At 37.4% G+C, this 21706-nt stretch overlaps 1 protein-coding gene and 1 pseudogene across 2 annotated transcripts in view; one reads left to right on the plus strand and one right to left on the minus strand.

Annotated features, from left to right (window-relative positions):
• The first annotated feature begins 3602 nt into the window (after nt 1-3602).
• On the plus strand, nt 3603-4320 carry LOC309961748 (protein Cripto-like; annotated as a pseudogene). The gene has a single exon. The product of its transcript is annotated as a protein Cripto-like (transcript).
• A 4991-nt stretch (nt 4321-9311) lies between these two features.
• CD200R1 (CD200 receptor 1) overlaps nt 9312-21706 on the minus strand; it is a gene marked incomplete at both ends in the record, with an annotated part of 31624 nt that continues 19229 nt past the window's right edge. Inside the window, 7 exons of the mRNA XM_082839471.1 lie at nt 9312-9452; nt 10122-10161; nt 10881-10986; nt 14699-14950; nt 15066-15383; nt 20378-20437; nt 21547-21630. Coding sequence (XP_082695597.1) covers nt 9312-9452; nt 10122-10161; nt 10881-10986; nt 14699-14950; nt 15066-15383; nt 20378-20437; nt 21547-21630 — 1001 coding nt within the window. The remainder of the gene's footprint in view (nt 9453-10121; nt 10162-10880; nt 10987-14698; nt 14951-15065; nt 15384-20377; nt 20438-21546; nt 21631-21706) is intronic.

Here is a 21706-nt window from a genome sequence, read left to right on the forward strand (position 1 = left end):
ATCTCTTATTGGTTAGGGAAACCACTTCTTTTTAAAGCATGCATACTTTTATAAAACTCTCCTCAAGTTACTCAAAGTGTGCTGTTTGTTTATTGCTGCTGCTCTGACTGATACACATCCTACTTTGGAGATGTTAAAAATGTGAAAAAAATATTGCAGCTAAGATATAGTGAAATATATCACTTAGCTTCTCTGTGCCTCAGTTTCATTTCTCTTAAATAGGAATAATATTCCTCTTAGAATTATTATGACTAAATGCACTAATGCATGTAGAGTACTTAGAAGAGCATGTAGCATGTAATAAGTTCTCAATAAATATCATCATTAGTATATTTAAAACATTGTGATAGGTGCCATGAATTATACAAAGATGGGTAAAAGACAAAGCATCCTGGTCATCTTAGTAAGTGACAGCTTTAAGTCAGTTATTTTGACCTAAAGCCCAGTATTCTTCTATCAAAACTTCCTTGATAATCCAAAATAACTGGAAAGAAGATCACTCTACCTTAGTGCAAAAGCACTTTTAACACTTTTTAGAATAAATGGTGTTATTAGTTTTAATTATGTACAGTAACACAATGTAATAATTAAAATGCATTGTCAGAATGCACTAAGAATTGATAAAAAGATAAGAAATTAAAATTATCTTGAATGTAAAAATGGTAGTTATTTATAAATAAATAGATTCTTCAAAAGATTAGATAGAAAAGAGATTAGAACACTGATCTTCATTGAGCATCCACTATGTGAGAGGCGCTTCAAGATTGAGTACTCACAAACTGTCTAACGGAGAAACGGCTATCCCGGTTGTACACATGAGGAGTCTACCTCTGAAGGGCAGAGCAGAGACTCAAACCCAAACCTTCCACAGACAGCAGGGGGGAGCACAGGGAACAACCATGACTTTTCTGTATCACACTGCCTCTGGAATGCTTTAAAAAAAAATCCCCTAACATGGCTTAAATAACACATACCCACTTATAAGGAGATTTATGTTTATGTGTGAGTTTGTTCTTAGACTCCTTTTGGGGGTTTCTGTTTGTTTCTTTGTTTTTGCAAATGGCACAAAGATGCAGTCTAAGAATTATCACAAGTGTCTTTTTTCAAAAACTAAGACTTCTTTAAAGCCTTGCTGCTGAGTATGATCTACAGACCAACAGCAGCAGTCTCACCTGGAAGCTTGTTAGAAATGCAGAACATTAGGCACCTAGACAAGGACTGTTCTAAAACTGCTAGCCAAGGAAACTAGAAAGAGAAGAATAAAACTGAGCATTTTCAAAGACAGAAAAATTCTGGTGGAAAACAATCTAAAGTATCTTTCTCATGATGGTTTCCTCTGTTTCACTCCAATACCTTTCACCCTTCCCTCCACCACTCCGAACAGACTTACCAGCTGTGAAAGGGAGAAAAATTGTGAAAAGTATCCCAAAAGCTGAAGACATATTCTGAAGGGGGTCCCCGCCGCCTTCTTTTTTTTTTTTTTCCTCCTATCCCTACCTCTCTGTTTTCTTTCCACCATACCATATACCTAGCTGTGGTCTTTTTCTTCTCCTGATCTCTCCCATAAGCACTGATGAGAAATCCCCTACTGTCTTACTCCACTGTATTTCTGGCTAGTGAGCAATTTAAGAAGAAGCATTTCCTGTTTGGAGAGTTGAGGTGATAATGACTGAACTTCCTGGTTTGTGCTTTTATACATTTATTTCTCTCCAATGAAGCATATATATTTGACCCACTATTCAGATCCAATGGGAATCACTTTAGTTATAGCCCAGACAATGTTAAAATGATTCTTGGAGCTTCCCTGGTGTCACATTGGTTAAGAATCCGCCTGCCAATGCAGGAGACACGGGTTCGAGCCCTGGTCCAGGAAGTTCCCACATGCCGTGGAGCAACTAAGCCTGTGCACCACAAATACTGAGCCCGTGAGCCACAACTACTGAGCCCGTGTGCCACAACTACAGAAGCCCGCGTGCCTAGAGCCCGTGCTCCCAACAAGAGAAGCCACCACAACGAGAAGCCTGCGTACCACAACAAAGAGTAGCTGCAACCAGAGAAAAGCCCGCATGCAGCAACAAAGACCCAACACAGCCAAAAATAAAATAAATAAAATAGATAAATTTATTTTAAAAAATGATTCTTATGAGGCGTGTATCAGTATATTCATTTTTATAAATAAAGAAGTAGAAAAGTCAAGTAACTTATCCTAACTTGATTAATGACAGAGCTATAGAACCAGGATAGAAACCATGATCTTTTCCTGGATAGTTTTCCTTCCCTTGCATTGTATTGTGTGTGTGTGAGTGTGTGCATGTGTCTGTGTGTGTCTATGTATATTTGGTAATTTGTTGTGTGGTTTATGAGAGATGACAAACATGATCTCTTCCTCTAGAAGTATGCACTTTAATACAAAAAACACTGAGGCAGAGAGTATTTAAAAGTAAAACACTCCAAAACACCATAATACAAATAGTTCTCCACTCATATGACCCCCTTCCAAGTAGAAAGCTTAGGCTGGGGCTAGAGGTCAGTCTGCATTCAGGAATTAAAGCCCACCTGGGGGAATTTTACTTTGATCCATCCAAGAAATCCTATGCGCAAGCCCTGGACTTCTGTCTTCCACAGGTGAGGAGGGGACCAGGTCCATGATAATGCTGCGTGTGGCATTTCTGAGGCACCTCCAACCTGGCTCCAGCGCAGCTGCCCCCTTGCTGTTTCTGAACATGGCCCTAGTGGAATGTCATCCCTGCCACAAACTAACAGAGGACACCACTGCCCACTGCACAAGCTCAGACCTGTTGTGGGAGAGGCCAGGTCCTCCTTGCCTCCACCCGACCTGCCTAAACATTCACCCTTACACTTTCACACCCTGCTGATGATGTTACCCTCTTCTACTTCATAATTTCCACTTTATTTCTTTTTTCTTCTTTATTCTGTTTATTTCTGGCTAAGGCATTTTAGGATATGCTGTCTTCTACCACAAAATAGAGGGTGGCGGGGTAGGGGAATCAATCTACAGATTCAATGCAATGTTAACCTGGGTTTTCTGTGTGGAAGGAGACAGTGAAGACTGAGGGGCTGGACTGGTAGGCAGAAGTTTCTGCTTATAAATTCTCCTTACATCTTCTTGAACAGATGATAATCCTTCCCTTTGGGTTTGTTCTATTAACAAATGTTTAACATAGGTTTCAGTTTGATTATCCAAAGGAGCGATTAATGAAAACTTCTTGTGAAAAGCATCAGGATCAGCTTCTTGTCACCAGATAGATAATTCCTCTACACATTTGAAGATGAAAGCTGGGATTCTTTTAATTGGTGAATTTTATTACTGTCAATATCTTGGTTACTGTCAATATAGTATAATTTAGCAGAATGTTATCATTGAGGTAAACTGAGAATGGTGCACAGGGATCTCTTGTGTTATTTCTTACACTTACATGTGAATCTATAATTATTTAATTATTTCAATGAAAAAAATTGAGAGTCAGGTGTGGCTGAGGGTGGAGAATCTCCCTGAAGGTTATAGTCAAAGCGTTTATTAGGACTGACCTGTGAGACATGGACTGAAGAAAGATGGAGTGCTTCTCTTCCAGTGTGATTTTTTTTTTTTTTTTTTTTTTTTTTTTTTGCGGTACGCGGGCCTCTCACTTGTGGCCTCTCCCGTTGCGGAGCACAGGCTCCAGACGCACAGGCTCAGCGGCCATGGCTCACGGGCCCAGCCACTCCGCAGCATGTGGGATCTTCCCGGACCGGGGCACGAACCCGTGTCCCCTGCATCGGCAGGCGGACTCTCAACCACTGCGCCACCAGGGAAGCCCTCCAGTGTGATTTTGATCATGGCTTTTTCCAGAGCATTTGAACTAGTTGCTTGATTGGGCCACCATGAACTTGCCCATCCATCACAGGGAGACCTGGCCTTCGGAGATGATGGCCTTCAGTCCTGGGAGGAGCCTGCAATTCATCATCAACCTTCCCAGTTTGTACCATCCATGGGAATCCAGGACAGTAAGGAGCTAAATAGCTCCTGTCTGTATGGGGAAACCTGCATCCTGGGGTCCCTTTTGCCTGCCCTCCCTCTTTCTATGGACGGAACTGTGAGCATGACTTGCACAAAGAGAACTGTGGACCTGTGCCCCATCACACTTGGTGGCCCAGGAAGTGTTCCATGTGTAAGTGGCCAGCTTTGCTGCCTTCCTCAGTCATTCCTTCCTGGTTGTGATGGATAACCACCTCACAGCTTCTGGGACTCCAGAATTAACACTGTCTGCATGTGCTCTTATGCTACCTGTCATCTGCCTTGCTATACAAAGTTATAATTAACCCATGTTTGCATGCAACATTTGTCATACAAATTTCATGACCTGTAAAGGCTGTCCCTCCAATGTCCCACCTGAGAGATGATGATTTGTTAGTTGCCTTGAAATAGTGAATAGATTTCCCTAACACAGTGAAATAGTGAATAGATGGTCCCTAACATTCCTTAAAGTACCAACTACTTTCCTCTGCCCTGCCCTCTCCAAAGAACTACTTAAAAAAAAAAAGTAACCCATATCTTGTGCCCAAGTCCTATGTTTCTTGATACATGTAACTCTAGCAAGGGCTTATTAATAGTTTCCTTTAAACAATTGAATTCTATCTTCAGATTATTAAAGGTTACTCCCAGTGTGGAACTGAGTATAAAGCACTGAATAGAGTTGATCAAAATCAATTAAGATAATATCTTGAAAAGGAAAGGAAAGGAAGTATCTGTAAAGGGAGCAAAGGAGAAGAGAGGGGCAGATATCGGAGGTGAGAGACAGGATGCTGGAGAAACGGAAGTGTGCGTGTGTCCCTAGGAGACTAGATAGTAAAGTGGGAACAAATGAGAAAGAGTTGAGAAAATAAAATGTATCACTTGGTTGATCGGATGGGTATAGAGAAGCAAGTTAAAAAGCTAAGTTGAAGGACGAGTTTCTATCATCTATAGGAAACTGTATAAGACAAGGGCACCGGTTTTCTCAAGGATTTGAAAAGAGAATAAGTCTCCTTGAAAAAAAAAATTCTATGTAAAGTCCCCCAATGTATTAAGAGTGCTTAATACATTATGATTTCTCCATACTATGCAATTATTTTAATGGTGGTAAAAGATAAAATGTTCACAATATATTTAATTGTAAACGAGGTGATAAAACTATACATTGTAAAGCCCATTTTAAAAATATGTATCTGGTGTGTATCTGGTGTGTTTAGTAAAAGTGGGAAGTACACTGAAAAAATAATTGAAACTGGGGTCTATATCTCGAATCTTGATGTTAGTAAATTTAGGATAATAGAAAGGAAGTTGGTTGCAAACTCACAGACCTTACTGGCCTAATTTCAGAAGCTGCAACACATGGATGGAATAAAATAATTTGAAGTGTTATTATATACATGATCCATCCATAAGGGATACCTCTAATTAATTAGGATATTCTGTAGTTCATCACTACACCTAAGTTTTAGGGGAATTCACACCCTTTCAAAATTGTTCTTTAGTATCTCTGACAGAGATTTAATATAGTATTTGGGAGTTGGTGGTTGTCATTTCTAACATCAGTCATAGGAAGTTTTTTAAAAGTAAACCCATCACCTCACATAGTACCTTTCTTTGTATACTTGAAATTAGCAAGTTTCGAGTATACAATACAGTATCATTAACTATAGTCACCACGCTGTACATTAGATTCCCAGAACTTATTCATCTTATAATTGAAGGTGTGTACCCTTTGACCAGCATCTCCCCATTTCCCCAACATCCCAACCCCTGATAATCACCATTCTACTCTGTTTCTATGATTTTGACTTTTTTTCCCTTAGATTCCACATATAAGTGATACCATGCAACATTCGTCTTTCTCTCTCTGGCCTATTTCACTTAGCATAATGCCTTCCAGCTTCATCCATATTGTCACAGATGATAGGATTTCCTTTCTTTTTAAAGGCTGAATAATAATCCATTACATGTATATACCACATTTTCTTGATTCATTCATCTGCCAACACACTCTTAGGTTATTTCCATACCTTGGCTATTATGAATAATGCTTCAGTGAAAATGAAAGTACAGATATCTCTTCAAAATAATAGTTTCATTTCCTTTGGATATATACTTAGAAGTAGGATTAGTGAATCATGTTGGTAGTTCTAGTTTTAATTTCTTGAGGAATCTCCATACTGTTTTACATAGTGGTTTATCAGTTTACATTCCCACCAACAGTGCACAAGGGTTCCCTTTTCTTCACATCCTTGCCAGCATTTGTTACCTCTTTTCTTGTTGATGATAGCCATCCTAAAAGGTACAAGGTTATAGCTCATCATGACTTTGATTGTCATCTCCTTGATGACTAGTGATGTTGAGCACCTTTTGGTGTACTTGTTGGCCATTTATATGTCTTCTTTGGAAAAATGTCTACTCATGTCCTTTGTCCAGTTTTAAATTAGAGTATTTTGTTTTGTTTTGTTTTGTTTTGTTTTTGCTATTGGGTTTTATGAGTTCCTTTTATATTTTGAATATTGACCTCCTATAGATATATGGTTTGCAAATATTTTGTTCCATTTTGTAGGTTGCCTTTTCATTTTTTATTGAGGCATAATTAACTCATATAACATTATATTAGTTTCAGGTGTACAACATAATGATTTGTTACTTGAATATATTATAAAATGATTATCACAATAAGTCCAGGTAACACATGTCACCACACATAGTTACAATTTTTTTCCTTATGATGAGAACTTTTAAGATTTACTCTATTGGCATCTTTCAAATGTGCAGCACAGGGTATCATTAACTGTAGTCACCATGCTGTACATTATATCCCCATGACTTATTTATTTTATAACTGGAAGTTTATACCTTTTGACTTCCTTCACCCATTTCACCCACCCCCTACCCCCCACCTCTGGCAACAACCAATCTATCTTCTATATCTGTGAACTTGGTTTGGGTTATTTTTGTTTTGTTTTGTTTTAGATTCTACATAAGTGAGTTCATATGGTATTTATCTTTCTTTGTCTGACTTATTCCACTCAGCATAATGCCCTCAAAGTCCACCCATGTTGTCACAAATAGCAAGATTTCATTCTTTTTTATGGCTGAATTATAGTACATTGTGGGTATTTACCACATTTTCTTTATCCATGCATCCACCAATGGACACTTAGATTGTTTCTATGTCTTGGCTATTGTAAATAATCGATCCAGCAAAGCAGAGTAAAAGAAAAAATAAAACAGAGCTGGGGGAGGAAACATAGTAAATGAGACATGTAAAATAAGATTATAGAAATATGGCCAAATATGTAAGTAATCACAACAAATATGAATGGTTTAAATTCTCTTATTAAAAGTTTAAATTCACCTTCACACTGGTCAGAATGTCCATCATCAAAAAATCTACAAACAATAAATGCTGGAGAGGGTGTGGAGAAAAGGGAATCCTCCTACACTGTTGGTAGGAATGTAAATTGGTACAGCCTCTATGGAGAACAGTACAGAGGTTCCTTAAAAAACTAAAAATAGAGTTACCATATGACCCAGCAATCCCACTCCTAGGCATATACCCACAGAAAACCATAATTCCAAAAGATACATGCACCACAATGTTCATTGCAACACCATTTACCATAGCCAGGACATGGAAGCAGCCTAAATGTCCATCAACAGAGGAACAGATAAAGAAGATGTGGTACATATATACACAAAATATCATGTCAGGTGTTATCATTAGTTTTACATCCAAAATAGACTAAAAATCCTTTTAAGGATAAAGCCTAGAGGAACCAAAATGTCTTCAGGGAGACAAACATATTAACAAAACAAAATAGCTGTCTTAAACATTTCAAATGGCACAATTAGAGAATGAAATGGATTTTGTTTTAATTTCTGCCATGTTGAAAATTTTTAATTTTCAGTATCATTTTTTCCTGCTATGGAGTAAATAGACATATTTTTCATAATTAAAACATATATTTAATTATATTAAAAATGATTAGTATACACATTCCCAATATTTTATTCCATAGAAAAATGTAGAAAAGGGTCATGTCATCCCATGGCTATTCCCTTAGCACATAGATCATATTTTATAAATATCCCAAGTCCTCCATAATGCATATTTAGCTGGTTATAAAAATTTGTTATTTGATAAATGCATCACAGTAAAGTGCACACCATAAAAATACACATTTCCAATTTATCACATCTGCAAAACTATTAGGCATTAGATAGCAATACCTCTATAGAGATATAAGTTCAGAAGAAGCTAATGTCCTCACGTGTCTGTCCTCCCTCTCTCCCTCCCTCCATCCCTCTCTCCCTCTCCCTCTCTCTCTCTCTCTCTCTCTCTCTTTCACACACACACACAAGCATTAAAGAAAAATATAAATTCAGTTTTATTAAATAGTGAAATTCTTATTATAATCTTATATTAGCTAACAGTAGGTTGGCATTTTACAGATATTAAAATAACAGAAAAGGCACATTCAAACAGCATTGGAGGGAATGTAAATTGACACAGTTTGACATATTAGTCAATAAAAGAAATGCACAAACCCTTTGACCTGGCAATTTCACTCAAGGAAATTATCTTACAAATATATTCAAATACATACAAAGAGATATAGTCACAAGAAACATTCTATGTAGTATTGTTTATAATAGCAAAACAAACAAAGCTTAATCTAAATGTCCACCACTAGAGTTGTGGTTAATTAAATTAAATTCCATTACATACAATGGAATTTTTTGTAACCATTAGGAAGAATGAGGTAGCTTTGCTTGTGTTGATATAAAAGATCTTCAGGATATATTACATTATTAGCTTTCTGTAAGTACAGAACAAAACTATGGTATGTCCCCATTTGTGTCTTGACAAGGATATGTGTATGTATATATAAATGGACATATAAGTGCACACATATACTATGCACATATAGATATGACATATGCACATAGAAATTTTCTAGAAGATTACATAAAAACTGTTGGTTAATTGTTCCTTCTGTGGAGTTACTTGAGGTAACTCAGTTTTCATCATCTACTGTATTGAACAATTTGAATATTTTATCATGAGCATGAGCTTTCTTTGTAATAATATCAGTTCTTCAAAGAACTACATAGTAACAGCTAAAATTCTAAAATTTCAAATGTATAAGGATATGAATGCAAATCCTCTAGAATGTCTCTGTCTTCTAAGAATCTTTGAAAAGCTAATTTCAAAATAAGCCTTCCATTCCAGAACTCCAAGAAAATCAAAACAGTATCTGTACTGTATCTTGATTCATTTGTCCTGGTGCTACACTTCAGGAACATATACAGTATGGAGACTCATCCCATCAACTTCACTTTGTAACACCTTAGACATCTTCACCCTGTTTGTAGTATCGTAAAGTGGATTGTTCTTCTCTGTGTAGCTGGCATAGGGCTGCATTTCATCCTAAGAAATAACCCAAAGTTAAAATCAATTCAAAAAAGCCAGAAATCAGTAACCACCTATGTTTTTCTAACAAGGGCCCACAGCTTTAGTGTCTACCAATAGTAGTCTCTGGGCTTACATGAACATAAGAGCAAGCCTTTTCTAATATTTTATCAAAAAATTATTGATTATTTAAGTCTCAGTGTGACATGATAACAGTTGTCTGAAAGTAGGAGTGGAGAAGAATGGAGTGATATGAGAAGTATTTCAGAGGAGAGTGTCAAAGACTTAGTAAGCTATTGGCTATAAGAGATTATAGAGCTGGATAGGTTTTAAGCTTGGGTAAGAGAGAAATGATGATGATATTGAAAAAAGGAAGTCAAGAATTAGAGCTGGTTTAATGGGAGAGGAAGTACCAATTCAACTTCTCCAAAGATTACAGCCCAAATGAGGCAAACATTATGTCTTTTGTAGGATGCAGTTCTTGAAATAAAAATATGGATTTGGAGTGTATATAAATAGTACTTGGTGGATAATTAACAGAATAAGTACACCTGAGAGCACTGTAAAGTTAGAATTTTTGCTTTTCAACTAAAATACTAATAATGATGCAAATTACAAATTATGTAACTAGATTTTCAGACTACATAGCTTAAAAGTTTATAAATATTCTTTTTAATCTTATCTTACCTCCTCAAAAACTGAAGTATGTTCTGTTTTTTTCAATTTTCTGCAAAAATAAAAATTAGCTGGAGTGAATGTCAAAACATTATTATTCAGATTGAAAATGGAAAAACAAAACAGTATGCTATTGACAATTGTGGTTCATTTTGATAGAAGCCTTAATAAATCAGAAATGAACTACCAGAAATGAGTGAAGAATGCTGCTTGTAAGTTAATTCGTCCAAATAAGATAATTCTGGATTTTGGAAAAGGAAGTGAAATTATGCAAGGAAGTTTGATGTAATAGAATATATGTGACACCTCATATTTGGTGTATGAAATGAATCACTGTAATTCTTTTCTCAAATAGAAAATAGCATGCACTGTCTCTCCCAAGATCCTGCCCTAAGTGGGCTATGCTTGCATGTCTAATTCACTATGCTTGCATGTCTAAGTAACCTAGAAAAATCCCCCTTGTCATTAGTGTAGTCCAAGTCTGTTATTTTCAGGACACACTTATTGATTATGAGAGAACTGAGGTTAACATCTTTTTTTAAATTTTTATTTTATATCGGACTATAGTTGATTTACAATGTTGTGTTAGTTTAAGGTGTACAGCAAAGTGATTCAGTTATACATATACATATATCGATTCTTTTTTACATTCTTTTCCCATTTAGGTTATTACAGAATATTGAGCAGAGTTCCCTTTTTACCCAGTCAATTCCATTTTTTGACTCTTTTCTAATCCAATAAAGCAGGAGAAGAGAAAGCATCAGTCAGTACCTGCAGCCACTGATTTTCAAAAGCCAAATGGATCCAACGATGACCAAGATAATAAAAATAGGGGGAACGATACGTAAAACTCTTAAGGGTGCTGATGTTTTGGCATCTGTAAATGTAGACACAAAAATGTATGATTTACTATTATTCAGCAGTAGAAAGAAATGAGCTATCAAGCCATGAAATCATGGAGGAAAATTAAAAGCATATTACTAAGTGAAAGGAACCAATCTGAAAAGGCTAAATACTGTATGATTCCAACCATATGACATTCTGGAAAATACACAACTATGGAGTAAAAAGATCAGGGGTTGTTAGAAGTTAAGGTGGAAGGAGGGATAAATAGGTGGAACATAGAGGACTTTTATGGCAGTGAAACTACACTATATGATACTATAACGGTGAATACATGGCATTTATACATTTGTCAAAACTCATAGAATGTGCACCTAGAATGAACCCTAATGTAAACTATGGACTTTGAGTGATAATGATGTGTTAACGTAGGGTCATTCATTATAACAAAGGTACAACCGCAGAGCGGGGGATTTAGATAGACAGGGAGACCATGCATGTGTAGGGTCAAGGGTTATATGGGAGCTCTGTACTTTCCACTCAATACTCCGTCGTCATAAAACTGCTCTAAAAAATAAAGTCTGTTTAAAAACTATATATATAGCATGGTTCAAGAATGTCTCACAATACATGAAATTCATTTCTGTGATTTTATTTGAAAAACTTTTGATCCATTTATAGTTCAAATAATTGTTATAATTAAATTGTTTTATCATTTCAGACTCTTTTCAACAAGACATCATCTTGTATCAGTATTTTATTGCTTTAAGGATTCATGTGGTGAATTCCTGTAAGAGAGATGTGAAATTTAGACCTCTCTGTTATAGTAATAGAGTGTTTCTCATCTCCAATATTCAGAAATAAATAGAGTTGTAAGGAAACTATTTGGATAAATAACCCTAATTCTGAAGTCACCTTTCTTCCAGGGCATTGAAACTGAAATGAATGCATGGCAGCAACTTTAAACTATTCACTGACTGCTGGCAGCAATACAAAGTTCAATCTGATAGGAGGACAAGTCAACCAAGGAATTGCCAGCTCTGAGAGGTTTTGAGACTGTGCTCCTGGTGTTTCGTGAATGCAGCTGGGGCAGCAGAGGGAGGTAAGTGGAGGCCGCATCCAGTCCCTCCACCTTCCTTCAATACTTTGTTTTTAAACATTGGATTTTTATTTGAAAAAGAAGTTTGGTTTTGCATTTTAAAATGACCACATTGTTTTGAAACCCTCTCTTTCAAACTAATGGGCTCTCTTTTATTGGAAGTGCACTAGCACAGGTGAAGGCCCACCCTGCGAGGAAGACATATCTGCACTGGGTGGGAGTGGACTAGAGAGTCCCTCCAGTTCTGAGATTCTATAAATATGACATCATATTGTAATACTGGGTGGTCGGACTTCATACATAACCAGTGGCAATTACTCTTCTCAGTAAATACTGCTAAACTATTAATATGTATATAAAACTTTAAGAATAGATATTAGAAAATTGTGGTTTAAACCCATGTGTTTTCCTCTTCTCCTTTCTTAACACTTACTAAAATATCAGCAGAGAATTTTTTAAAGTATAGACTTGCAAAGACAAAGAACATGGATGAAGACAAGAGCAGATGAAAGATTTCAGCTTGTTTTTAGGGTGAAAAATGAACAGAAGAATGGCCAATAATTCAGAGTGAAATAAGTATAAACCTTAGTGAACTCCAGGAAGACTCTAGAGTAGGAAAGACCAAATATAGAGAGGGGGGAATGTAGGGAGTGAAGCGTGGAGCTGAAGTTGGAAGCTTCCTTGAAAGTCTGTATTAAGAACAGATGGGCTGCCAAGTCTCCTCCCAGCCCATGCAACCACGTTATCACACCTTCCCCGACCAGCAGAAAACAGGAAGTGTGACCCAAAGAAGATGAACTGGAGAAACTCCAGAGTGTCAAGGATCCAGACATAATGGAGGGTGAAGATGAAATGTCATTAAAAGAAAGTTGAGTTCTCAACAGTCATACACACACACACACACACACACACACACACACACACACACACACACTCCCCTCTCCTCCCTGCTCCCAGAACACTGATAGTCAGGATTATCCCTCCCAGGCAAGAGACTGGAGAGTTATTTTCTGCAGAGTCTGAATAGCCTCAGAGAAAAGACCTTCAGGTACATAAGGAAATAAGGAATCCCCAATTTTAAAACAATCACCTGTTTTCACCCTATAGAAACCTACTAGCTAACAAACCCGCTCACAGATAATAAAACTTCCAATCAGCTCCTTAGTGTTCACTTTTAAGTGAACGGATAGCCAAGGAGTTATGGAAAGCCTTGTATGTGGAAGGTAGATTAAAACAAACAAATGTCAGGAAGGCAGAAGGAACTCAGATTACACAGACGTGGCATCAACCAGAGGACTGAGGGAAAGAGAACATCCAGGACAATAGCTGTGCAGCATGTCTCGTGACCAACCAGGCCAGATTAGAACAAGAGTGTGTAAAAACTCAAGAAAGAATGTCTTCAAGGAAAAAAAATGGAACTGACATTACCTAACAAATCTGACCATGTGGAAAGCAGTATTAAGAGGTGTTTTCTAGGGTTTTGTTTTGTTTTGTTTTTAGTGTTAGTGATAATTAATAATAGGTACATGCATTATTAAGGAAATGAAAAAGGAAAGCAATTAAGGCCAGGAAAACAAAAAGTTATTAAAAAATGAAAGTATGAGTTTATTTCTTGATTCAGAGCTTAACAAAACATACATGTTCAAAATAATGTAAACACTGGCTATTGAATTTAACCAAAAATTGCTATTTTACTACATATGAATGGTGAGGGAAGAGAAGGTAAAGTTAAATCCTCATCTACCATAAGAGGAAGTGGGTACACTAGGTTTAAATTTGCTATATTAAGAAATAGCAGCACAACCATGTTGTTTATAAAAACTGAGTCAATTACTAGAAGAAACACTTGAAGATCTGAAAGTACTTGTCTCTAGAGAGTTGTGTAAGAATGGAGAGGTGGGGTTGGAGAGGCAGAGAGATGGCTAACGTTTTTCATGGTAGCCCTATAGAACAACATAGACTTTAAACTATATGAGTTATGTTGATTAGAATAATATTTTTTATAACAAGAAATAAGAGTAGATGGGAGCAGAGAGTAGAGAAACTAAACTGTAATGAACTGAATCATAGATACTATTATAAGACATTAAAGAAATTTCACTGGAAGACCCTGGAGGAGAAAATTCTACCAGACTGAAAATTCATGAAGATAATTTATGAGCAACGTTATTCTTCTAATAAAATAATATTTATTTGTTTAAAATTACCCATTATCCTTCTATTAAAACCATAAATATTTATGTAAAAGTACACTACACAAGCCAATTTAGTAGTACAGAAGAGAACATTAAAAGAAGAATAAATTGGGAAGTTCACTAGTGGCCTAGTGGTTAGGATTCGGGCTTTCACTACCATGGCCCAGTTCGAATCCCTGGTCCCAGAACTGAGATCCTGGAAGCTGTGCAGCATGGCCGAAAAAAAAAAAAAAGAAGTAGAATAAACTGCATTTGATAATATGGCTTTTTACAATAAATTTTTGTATTATTCTTCCAGGCAATCTTTTTACTTTGAGGAGGAAAGGGAGATAAAGTGGAGGGTGGAAAGGATATCCTTGAATGAAATTTCTCTGCACACTCCTTTTTTCTTCTTAAGGTAACTCTTCTGAAAGAATGGAAAAATCAAAAACAAAACTAGAACAATTACTAACCTTGATCCAGCTCTATGGACAGACTCTTGTTGCCAGTCAAGTGGGAGACAGAGCAGGACACATTAGGTACATGGTGGCCCTCCCAGTAGCATGTACTCTGGACGGTCACTGTGTCGTTGCCCCAATGACGTTTTTGCTCAGTGACACAATCTCCCTCTGGGGTCCAGGAGATCTGTGCAGCTGGCTTCCCTGCAACTGCCTTGCACACTGCAGTTCCATTCTCAGTTTGAACCAGGGTCACCTCAGGGGGCACTGCAGAAATGTAGGGGAAATGCTTCAGTCTTAACACATGGGACATGGAATTCGGAGATTTGTTTCAGCCCAAAATCTGGTTATCTGAAACACCACAATATATGACGTTCCTTACCTAACACTTGGAGGTGATATCCACGATGGAAATTCCCATTAGGTGTTACCATTTGACACCTGTAATACCCATCATGAGTGATGGCCACTGGATCAATCTGAAGAGCAGGATTCTCGTCAAGTCTGGAGGCCCAGGTTATTCTCTTGTCGGTACAGTTTGCTCCCTTGGTCTCATTTGTATCACCCCTGAAGGCTCTGAAGCAGGGCAACTTGTCTCTGAGGACTATTTCCCATGTTGTTAACAGTATACTTGTACACAGCTCAAGAGGGCAAAAGAGCACAGCCTTTGTACCCACTAGTACTGATAGTGAAGTGTTAACTGTACACACACACACACAGACACACATGCACAAATACAGAGAATAATAAGAGAAAAGCTTGATAAAGAATTTCAGTGTTAAAATTTATTCACAGCATATTACATGAAATTGTACTTGAACATTACTTAGCGAGGTCTTATTCCAGAAATATTAGACTTATGTAAGAAATTAACATTCATGAAGTATACATAAAGTATTAAACCCATCCAAAGATTAACCAACTTCCTCCAGTATTATGCATCATTAGGAAAACAACATGAATTATATATGTGACAAAATTGTTTAAAGTGTTATGAAATTAATTCAGGAGATTTGGTCTATAAGACAAACAGACGAGAATGCAGAATCTAAGTTAAAAGACAAAGGCAGTTTTCTAAATTTAATCTTTTGGCTTCAGAGACTATTAGATTTATCATACAACTCATGCTCCTCAGGGGGAAAAAAATGGAATAATTAGTGATGTGGTTTTCTCCTCCTAAGTTTTGATGAAAGTGAAAAATCAGTAACATCAGAACTAAACACCTATCCTTAAGGGTGGCAATTCAGACAAACATAAATGTGGAAAGATATGGTACTTTCATTAAAGATAGCTAAGATGGCAATCAGGCTGAACAAGGTGGAAATTATTTTGTTTAATTTTTATTCAGTGAATCACAAAATCAGTTAAATCAACAGATTTTATTTATTTATGTAAAGAATAAAAATTTCCTTTATTCTTCCTAACACCTCAGATGTACTTCCTAAGTCTACAAAACAACGAGAAGCACTTGCTCTGTCTTTCAGATGTAAATATGCAAACTTAAGTATGTATTTACATACAAACATGCATATTTTAATTTATATATATATATATAAATTGAGATGTATATTGCATATCATACTGTGTATATTGTCCTAAGTCTTTTTCTTTTTTGTTGATATATAATAGACCTATCACCATATCAGTATATCTACATCGATCTCACTCTTTTTTTATTAATTAATTTTTATTGGAGTGTAGTTGCTTTACAATGCTGTGTTAGGAAAACTGGACAGCTACATGTACAAGAATGAAATTACAACACTCCCTAACACCATACACAAAAATAAACTCAAAGTGGATTAAAGACCTAAATGTAAGGCCAGACACTATCAAACTCTTAGAGGAAAACATACGAAGAACACTCTTTGACATAAACCACAGCAAGATCTTTTTTGATCCACCTTCTAGGGTAGTGGAAATAAAAACAAAAATAAACCAGTGGGATCTAATTAAACTTAAAAGCTTTTGCACCACAAAGGAAACCATAAACAAGACAAATAAACGACCCTCAGAATGGGAGAAAATATTTGCAAATGAAGCAACTGACAAAGGATTAATCTCCAAACATACAAGAAGCTCATGCAGCTCAACATCAAAAAAACAAACAACCCAATCCAAAAATGGGCGGAAGACCTGAACAGATATTTCTTCAAAGAAGACGTACAGATGGCCGACAAACACATGAAAAGGTACTCAACATCACTAATTATTAGAGAAATGCAAATCAAAACTACAATGAGGTATCACTTCACACCGGTCAGAATGTCCATCATCAAAAAATCTACAAACAGTAAATGGTGGAGAGGGTGTGGAGACAAGAGAACCCTCTTGCACTGTTGGTGGGAATGAAAATTGATACAGCCACTATGGAAAATAATATGGAGCTTCCTTAAAAAACTAAAAATAGGGCTCCCCTGGTGGCGCAGTGGTTGAGAGTCCGCCTGCCGATGCAGGGGACACGGGTTCGTGCCCCAGTCTGGGAGGATCCCACGTGCTGCAGAGCGGCTGGGCCCGTGAGCCATGGCCACTGAGCCTGCGCGTCCGGAGCCTATGCTCCGCAACGGGAGAGGCCACAGTAGTGAGATGCCCGCGTACCGCAAAAAAACAAACAAACAAACAAACTAAAAATAGAGTTACCATATGACCCAGCAATCCCGCTACTGAGCATATAGCCAGAGAAAACCATAATTCAAAAAGACACATGCACCCCAATGTTCATAGCAGCACTATTGACAATAGCCAGGACATGGAAGCAGCCTAAATGTCCATAAACAGAGGAATGGATAAAGGAGATGTGGTACATATATACAATTGATATTACTCAGCCATAAAAAGGAACGAAATTGGGTCATTTGTGGAGATGTGGGTGGACCTAGAGAGTGTCATACAGAGTGAAGTAAGTCAAAAAGAGAAAAATAAATATCATATATTAATGCATATATGTGGAATCTAGAAAAATGGTATAGATGACCTTATTTGCAAAGCAGAAATAGAGATACAGACGTAGAGAACAAATGTATGGATACCAAGGGGGAAAGGGGTGGGGTGGGAGGAATTGGGAGATTGGGATTGACACATATATACTATCGATACCATGTATAAAATAGACAGCTGATGGGAACATATTGTAAAGCACAGGGAACTCTACTTAATGCACTGTGGTGTCCTAAATGGGAGGGAAATCCAAAAGGGAGGGGATATATGTATATGTATGGCTGATTCATTTTGATGTACAGTAGAAGCTAACACAACATTGTAAAGCAACTATACTCCAATAAAAATTAACTAATAAATAAACAAACAGATTTTTAAATAATCTGTAATTTCTTTAGTTCAACCACCTCACAAAAATGAAAAATGATGATGCCAAGTGGTAAGAGATGCTTAGAAGTATTCTTCTAGAAAAAAAGTACTATAGTATATAAATACAAATCAATGCAAAAACAAGGATTAGTTTCCTCTGTAAATTTTCTATAAAAAGGATTTTATTGCAAGCATGTAATAGTATCAAATATGGCCTTTCAATGAGTTCCCCTTCCTTCCTATTCATTCACATATATACTCCCTGACAGTTTGCTGTGAACCTTGCTCACAGATTTTGTTTCCATACATTCAATAACATTATCAGGATTAAATATAGCATTGACCTATTTTTCCATATTTTAAAGTACAAATTAAGACCGGCGAGCATCTCCTAATGTAGAAGCTCACGCTTTCCCATAAGCTGACATGTGTACCTGACAGAAAGGGGTTTGCTGACAGGTGATTAGGTGTATCTGTCACAAGTCACCTGTAACGAAGGAGAGGGTCATTGATTTCATCAGTTTAACATAAACAGAACCAGCTGTGGTATGGCAAAATTTTTACATGGATGAAGCTTATTTTTTCTAAACTTTGCATTTAATATTTCTCCTATCCTCTTTTGGTGTCATCTGCCCCCTCTGTGATGTACTCAAGCCTTTGCATTTCATGGCCAAATAAAGATCATATTACTAGATGAAGAGGGAGGATTTTAATGCAGATCTAAGAGGGCAGGTAAATCCATGCTCTTTCCATCACTCCAAGTGGCATCCCCTCATAGCAAGAAACTCCAATTTGGCAAAGGCTTGGAGAGAAGCAAGAACATGGCTTGTTAGAGAACTGCTAGAGGTTGGGTGTGGGAAGCATATATGTGCATAAGGGAATCAGGATTAAGATAAAACCAGAAAAATAAGAGACTGGCGAGATAGCAAGTTGTGAATGTCCTGTTGTTCTTGGGATTTGGAAGTTTAGCTTATAAGCAGTATAAGGCTTTAATATTTAACCTCAATATCTGACTCATTTTTGTAAAAGAAAGTTCTTGCTAATCAAATAAACATGTATTTGAACAGGGGCACAGTATCCGAAGAAGTAACTCTAATGGTGAGGATTCCAAGCACTGCAGATATTCTCTGTTCTTTCACCTTCCTCCATTCTATAAACTTCAGTCAATCACCCTACACCTATAATGATAGTTCTTATGTTATTGTTATTTTTTCACCCTTTCTTCATCCTCTTCTTTCCTTTTTCATACCTGTTGTGATAAGTGACACAATGGCCGATACCTCTACAACACTCAGTGGGTTTGGCACCTGTCTGACAGATATATTCTCCATATGCTCCTGTGATCAGCTAGGGTGATTTCACTTCTTGCTTCACTGAGAAGATAGTAGATTCTCATCTCTGCTCCCAAACCAGCAGTCACATCCCATCTTTTCTGCATCCTTTGCCTACAAATATCTTCCAGTCTCATCCAGCCTTATGCACACTGACAAATTCTTATTGGCTTTAGGGCATTTCCTTTCTTTTCTCACAACCATAACCTAGATTAAGTCCTTGTTGCCATGTACCTGGATTGCTGCAAAGGCCTCCTAACTTCTGTCTCTGTCTCAAAACCCTTCTCCTTTCAGTTCATACCTTACACTGCAGCCAGTACATCATTCTGTAACACAGATGTGATTCCCTCAACTCTAAAACCCTCCAGAGATCTCTCACTGCCTGAAGAATAAGTTCAAATGTCTTCGTATTGGCTTTGAAAGCCCTCTTTTTCACATTGACTCACTTTGCAATCTTATCACCCACTACATTCCCCCAAACTGCAGAAAAAAACACCAAGCACAGTTCCATTTCTATGTCATTTCTCACATCGTTTTCACTCTCTAAGGTGCCCTACACAATACTCTTTTTCTATTAAAGTACTCTACCTTTAAGACCTGATTCACATGCTACCTCATCTGTGAGGCCTTCTCTAAGCCTTGGTGCTTAATCACCCCCTCTGTACACTCCTGGTACACTCGATGTGAGTGCTTCCCTCCTCTGCCTGTGTGATAACTGTGCTTCTGTCAGGGTTCCCCCACAAAACTGAGCTCCCTGGGGGCTCTCTGATAGTCTTGCTCATCTTTATGTTCCCCACAAAGCCCAGCACAGTGCCTGATAGAGAAAGCTCCACAGTCTTCCAGTGGAATTGAGCTATTTTAGGGGAAGATGGGTGAGGTCGTTCAGGTTCCTCATCCCACAGCATTCAGATCACCATATTCTTCAACTGGGCACAAGGCTGGACTTGGTCCAGACCATCGACTATGTTTCTAAGGAAGCTCAACATTCCATGCTTCAGTGCTGGCCTCAAAAACAAACAAATAAACAAACAAACAAAAACCAAAAACAGCATACTACCTTCTGCAGGAGGTGTTACAGTGCTCTGCTTTCTGTCCATAGATGAATTAATTGTTGAAGCTAGAAAATATTCAGAGGAAAGTAGGTGAAATCAATTTTAGATATTTAAATGGAGTGGAAACCATTATTTCTCCACAAGAGCTTATATACAACATGATAGAAAATCAATGAACCATAACTAAAATTACACAAAAATCCTTGAAAAAGAGAAATTAGAAGCTGTTCCATCACTATATGGAAAAAAACATGTGAACATTTGAAAATTACATTTATAAGCTGTTAATCAATGATTCCCCATTTATGTGACACCTCATTTTATACGTAAAACTATTCTGTACAAGGTAACGCAGCCTCCACCCATTCCGTAGTCATAATGGATTCGTCCATCATGGGCACCTCACATGAGTTGGGCTGATGATAGTCCTTCTTCCAGATGCCACACCCTGATTAAAATTATCTGGTCCAGTGGTAGGCATCTCACCCAGCAGGACAAATCAGAGTACTTTCTCAAGAATTTTGAAACCAGAATTGAGAAGAATAGTTCATCCGTCTTTCTCCCCCATTTTTCTACTGTGACGGTTAATTTTATGTGACAACTTGGCTAGGACACAGTACCCAGGTACCTGGTCAAACATTATTTGAGATTTTTCTGTGAAGGTACTTTCTATCAGTAGACTTTGAGGAAAGTAAATTACCCTCCATAATGTAGATGGGCCTTATCCAATCAGTTGAAGGTTTTAATAGAAAAAGACTAACCTTCTGGGAAAGGGAATTCTGCCAGCAGTCTGCCTTCAGACTCAAACTGCAACTCTTCCCTGGGTCTCTAGCCTGCTGGCCCACCCTGCATATTTTGGACTTGCCAAGCCTCTGCAATCGTGTGAGCCAATTCCTTAAAGTAACACAACCTCTCTCTCTCTCTCTCTCTCTCTCTCTCTCTCTCTAGCTAGCTAGCTAGCTAGCTAGCTATCTCTATCTCTATCTCTATTTATCTCTCTCTGAATCTCTCTCTACAGGATGTATGCCCAACACACATGTACATCCTGTTCTGTTTCTCTCAGGAACCCTGACTAATACACCTACCTTGGGGTTAAAAAGTAAAACTATACATAAAAACTATACAAGCATCAAGCATTCTTCTATTAGAATTATCATTAAAAGGTGAGCATTACCCCAACTGTAATTGTCCTTGACCATCTGCTGCATTAATGTGTTGTTTGATGTAACAAGATCTTCCATTACTGCCCTTATGCATTCTGAAAAGGCATATGAAGTAAAGAGAGGAATATGCATTAGTATTTCTGACTCCTACCTAAAATCACATTTTTTCAC

The sequence above is a fragment of the Leucopleurus acutus genome, assembly GCF_964270905.1.
Source record: "Leucopleurus acutus genome assembly, chromosome: 5".
NCBI classification, from domain to species: Eukaryota; Metazoa; Chordata; class Mammalia; order Artiodactyla; family Delphinidae; genus Leucopleurus; species Leucopleurus acutus.